Source organism: Helianthus annuus, chromosome 14 (assembly GCF_002127325.2).
Source record: "Helianthus annuus cultivar XRQ/B chromosome 14, HanXRQr2.0-SUNRISE, whole genome shotgun sequence".
Taxonomy (NCBI): domain Eukaryota; kingdom Viridiplantae; phylum Streptophyta; class Magnoliopsida; order Asterales; family Asteraceae; genus Helianthus; species Helianthus annuus.
This window is the reverse complement of record NC_035446.2, coordinates 28,389,717-28,395,336: the sequence shown is the minus strand read 5'-3', so window position 1 is coordinate 28,395,336 and position 5,620 is coordinate 28,389,717. Positions and strand designations below refer to the sequence as shown.

Here is a 5,620-nt window from a genome sequence, read left to right as displayed (position 1 = left end):
GAAATCAGCACCTAGTGGCGCCGATTGCTACCGAACTTCCCGTTTTTCATATTTTGGCCTTCCAACTTGTGTGTATGCTTCCAATACTCCATAATGCTTCCCGAAAACCTTCCGTCAAGCTCCAAAAGCCATCCGTTATGCTCCGAGTACATGTAAATCAAAATCAACTCAAAGTAACCCGTTTTCATACACATAATCATGTAAAACCTCATAATTAAACACTTTAAAACATGATTAAACACCCTCACATCAATACTTTTTTATGGCAACGTTTACTCCTATCGAATTACATCAATAATCCTAAATTAATCCTGTGCTCAAATTTGAACTTGAGACCTTTCCGCTAAGAGGCAATGCCTCTACCAAGTGAGCTAACCCCACATTGGTTGTTTTCTGAATACTTATTAAAAGGGATATTTTGTTGTAAAATATTTCTAGACATAATATCTTAGTTTTATACTTCCAAAAGCATTTTAAACTCATATATTTATTAGGTTTTTTTATGTAACACTAACACTATCCGTTGTGACGTGGTTAAAGGGTGTGGTGGTGTCAACTCAATCAAATGGGCATTACACACCACAACCCCTGGGCGTGGGGGCTCGAGGAGTGGCCACAACCACGAAGAAACAGACACATAGTTTTCCTACTTATGTGGCGTTGAGGTACTTCCGAGTAGACAAGCCTTTTCATTCACGTTCACATGACTATAACGAATGGTCTAACACCAAATAATATCATTAACAAATATACCAATAGGGTTGTCCCGTGCGTTTTTCAAGGGTTGTGTCAAGTAGGGATGAGCACGGTACCCGTTCGATATCAAAAGCATCGGTACCAAAATACAGAAAAAATTGATACTGGTACCGATACCAAATATACGGGTTCGACACCGGTATTTACGAGTGTTCTATAAAAACTCATAAAAAAAGTTCCTATCTATAAGCATTAAATTTGTTTGTTGGCATTATCCATGAATCTTTCATGTGAGAGAGTGACACCCAATCTCCACTTTTAATTTCCAAAACCTAACCCACCCCTTTCTCTCACTACTCTCTCTCATGGATCCAATCACCACCGATCCACCGCCGATCACCACCGATCACTTCCCCGGCCATCCTCCTCCGGCCACCACTCATCCACCCTACGCCGAGGTAACAATAATTTTAATATCCTCTGCTTCTTAATTGCACAATTATGTTCAAATTAGGTCACTAAATTTGTATCTATATATGTTAATATGTGGCCATATATGTTAATAATCAGATGATAACTGCTGCAATTACTGCTCTGAAAGATAAAGATGGATCCAGTAGACAGGCAATTTCTAAATATATTGAGAAAGAGTTTGCTCATTTGCCCCCGACTCACTCCACCTTGTTGACTCACCACCTCAAACGGTTGAAGAATTTAGGTCAACTCGTTATGGTCAAACACTCCTACATGTTAGCTTCTAGATCTGCTGAATTTGTTGATTTTAGTGGTAATGTTACTGATGCAAGTTTTGCTTCTGGTGGCTTTAATTCGGAGAATTCGGGTTCGGGTTCGAAAAGGAAGCCGGGGCGTCCGCCTAAGCTTAAGCCGGTGCCTGGGTTCGGGGTACATAATCAGGTGCAGAATGCTGATGTTGCGGCTTATCAGCCGCAATTTCAGGATTTTGGGGGGAGTTATGGGTCGGGTTCGGAGGTTCAAGGGGGGACTGCAGCGGGTTCGGGTTCGGAGCCTCTTTTTGCTTCGTTAGGGTTGGGTGATGATGGTGTTGCTGCGGTGGAACCGGTTGTGGCGTCTGAGAATGTAAACACGAACACACCGGTGGTGGTGAAAAGGGGACGTGGTCGTCCGCCTAAGTCTGCTAGTGCGTCTGGTGGTCAAGCGGTTGTTTCTGGTAGTGAAGTTCAGGGTCAGGTGGCTGGTACGGGTTCTGACGGTGGTGGTGGAGTTCAGGGAGTTGAGGTGGCGTTGGGGCGGCCGGGGAGGAAGGCGAATGGTGTGAGGGTGAAGAGGGGTCGGGGAAGGCCGAAGAGGATTGGGTTTGGGGCTGTGACTGTGCCGTTGTCTGGAAATTTGCTGAGGCCAAGAGGAAGGCCGAAGAGGGCTGTTAGACAGAAGGTGACGGCAGTTAATGGTGGTGCTGGTGAGAGTGTTTTGGGTTCTAGAAGGCGCGGTCGGCCTTCTCGCAACGCGGCTGCTGGTTTGGTTGGAAAGTCGTTTGGCAGTATCAGCAAGGTAATTAATTTTTCTGGTTATCATTATAATTATCTGTTTTTGAGCATACCATTCGTGATCAAACATAGCAGTATGGGACATCTTACAATGTCTAGTAGCAAAGTTTTCTTTTCTCCATAAACAACACTTTTCAGTGGATTTTCTATACTAAAATTAACGAAAAATTAATTGAAAAGTCGATGTGGTTTACGTATTATATTTTGGTAAAGCTGTTCCTCTGTCATGCCATGTATTGTATCGATTATTTGTATTGAATCTGTCATTGTCACTTTCTTCCTGCACCGAGTCCCCTTATGATGTATGCTAGGAGTGATGAAGATATATTAGGTATTAGTGTTTTCATCTAGATCTATTAACCTGAAACAAGAGTTAATTGCCATTTTAGTCCCTGTGGTTTGGGCCATTTTGCCAGTTTAGTCCAAAGGTTTCATTTTTAACATCTGGATCCAAAAGGGTTTCATCGTTGCCATTTTGGTCCAACTGACTTAACTCCATCCATATCTGTTAAGTCTGCCAAGGGCATTTTTGTCATTTCATTTAAAAGAAAAATCAATAAAGAAAAAAAGGTTAATAAAAAGAAAAATGAAATGACAAAAATGCCCTTGGCAGACTTAACAGATATGGATGGAGTTAAGTCAGTTGGACCAAAATGGCAACGATGAAACCTTTTTGGATCCAGATGTTAAAAATGAAACCTTTGGACTAAACTGGCAAAAGGGACTAAAATGGCAATTAACTCCTGAAACAATTTGTCCAAAATTCATTAAAATTTTTATAAACAGGCCGTCCAATATAATTACATAATTTTTATTTCTGCAGTAGTTATTATATTTTTTAAAAATAATTTAGGAGGTTTATGCGTTAAACACTCACTTTGTGTGAGCTTTGACTGGTTTCTTTAACCTTTTATTATACTTATTTTTTTTGTTTAACCTGACTTGATTATACTTATATTTTTTGTTTAACCTGACTTGATTCGTACACAAGGAAATAGCCAAATAGGTCGAAATTGGTGACCTTGTTCCACTATTTAGCAAACTTCATTTTCCAAGATGAGGAATATGCGGGTCATACTTGGACTCTAGTGCTGGCCTTCTGGGTCTTCTTGCCATTCACCATTTCATGTCCTAGAATTGGAGGTCAATTATATTAAAGATTCCTAGTTATGCTTATAATATAGGCAGCACTTATTTCTGCCTAATATATGAGTTAACTAATAGAGGATCGAAATTATTAGTATATGATTAAGTAGTAACTGTATAAAATGTAAAAATATTTCGTGCATGTTTAATTATGTCATAACTCATAAACTTTACGAACTTTTAAGTTCGAGTGAAGGTTATAAACACATAATCAGTTGCATTCTGTCATCAAACTGATTTTGGACTGCAGGGTGGACCTGGAACCGCAGTACTAGTGACAGACCCCGAACAGCTTGTAGTTTATCAAGAACTGAAGAGCAAATACGAGCATCTAGTAAGTTGAAAACGAGCTCTTTACAGCTGTATTTGTGTATGTACAGGTGGCGAGTTCTGGCCATTTACTTATGAACGGGTCAACTTGGGTTGCATTTAATATCTAGCGGGTGAAATAAGAAAATTAGTTTATATGGAAATGGGTCAGTTGGGTTTTGAATGCCGTTAAAATATGATAATTTTTGTAAGCATATTTGAACCCTACTTATCAACAAAATCTTTTACAGTTTTGGATAAAAAGTGTTTATGCTCAATCCAACTTGACTTGAGTAGTTGACTTGTTGACCCGTACCAGAACAGGTTTGGGCCATAATGGGTTGTTTTTGTAGCAACAACACCTGCAAGTGGACAAGGTTAGATGGGTTGGTTTTGCGAAATGAGTCGCGTGGTAGGTTGACCCGCCGACTTTTTTTTTTTTTTTTTCTATTGAGTTTCATAAATAATCAATATATTAAATATGATTCGATGTTTTTGAATAGACCAATTAATGATGACTCAATTGCCGAGTATGATATGGGTAACTTTAAATTGTTGACCCTTTTTAAGCTAAGTTTTTCTAATTATACTAAAAAAGATGATCCAAATAATCAGTTTTCACGAGGTGGGAATTTCGACCGATTTACATATTACTAATGTCCATTTGGTTATGTGTTTATTTCTAATGGGCCAAAGGGGTTTAGCCAAAGGATTTAACTAGAAATAAAACAGGTTGAATGTTCAAACGGGTTGAATATCATCTACATGTATTCGAATTTATACAAAAAATTAAAAATTCCTAAGTTACTTCACTAAAAAAAGCTTAGGCTTTTTTGTAATAGTTTTTAGCATATTCTTTATTTATAAAACTTAAAATAAATTGATAAAAGATGAGTTAATGGGTCAGCCCAACCCATTTCTACGCACACTTTAATTACATTTTTAAAGTCCATTACTTAACCTGCGAGACCAAAGCTTTCGTAGTACCGATGAATCAATGGTGGATGTCTATATATTTATGCACATTTAATTGGTTGCAGCAATCCAAAGTGAAGCAAGTGGCGAGTATGGTGAAGTCATGCATAGATCCCGATTTTGGGAACACTGCGTTGGGCGCGTTACAGGAACTGGAAGATCTGGCTGCAGAAGTCAATGGTGGTGCACGTGGTCAAACCCATGAACCAGCAACGGCTTCCTAAATTTAGGACACTTGGCACCATCTGAGGTAGTAGATGTTTAAAACGACATTTGGTTTTAAAAGTTGGCAGGAATTATGAAAAACAAACACAGACCGTCTTTTGATGAACCCATTGTGTTTTCGGTATGTTGTATAAATGAATGTAGTGATGATATGATGCTAACATCTTAGAAGATGGTGTGTATTCTCTTATGTTGTTGAGTTGGTTTTTTAGAATTTGACACTTGTATTAAGGTTTTAATGCTCTCATTGGTAGGGGCAGGTTTGCCAAGTAAAATAATCATTTAGTAAATGTAGGCAAAGGGGTATGGATTGTAGGCTCAAATAAGAAAGGTTCAAGTATGGGTTCTTTTTATCGTATTGTTTTTGTGACCATATCGGGTGGCAATTTTGACCATATCGTACGTGGGTTAGGTTGATGTTTTTGACTGTACAGGTTAAACAATTCTACCTAAAACCTATTAACCTAACATGATTGAAACCCGATTGATCATAATAGTTGGTGATGCACAATGTGAAATTGTTGATGGCATTCTCTATTAACTAGTATTGAGCCTCCGCGTGAGGGGGTGTAGAACTGTGCTACCAACATGGGAGAAGGGCTTAAAATCATGTTAAGTAGCAACCAAACGACCAAAATTGTGAAAAAAATGTAAAATAAAAACACGAATTTCTGGCACCAGGTGACTTATGTGACGTAAAATGTTGACGAAACACATTAGAAAGTCAAGGGGGGTCAAAGTGA

The 5,620-nt window shown here is 38.7% G+C and overlaps 1 protein-coding gene across 1 annotated transcript; it reads left to right on the top strand.

Annotated features, from left to right (window-relative positions):
• Positions 1-965: 965 nt before the first annotated feature.
• On the top strand, positions 966-5,116 carry LOC110872645. Its single transcript, XM_022121489.2, has 4 exons — positions 966-1,154; positions 1,267-2,226; positions 3,619-3,702; positions 4,718-5,116. Exons 1-4 carry the CDS (start codon positions 1,062-1,064, stop codon positions 4,874-4,876), a joined length of 1,296 nt encoding a protein of 431 aa, XP_021977181.1. The 5' UTR covers positions 966-1,061; the 3' UTR covers positions 4,877-5,116.
• Positions 5,117-5,620: the final 504 nt, after the last annotated feature.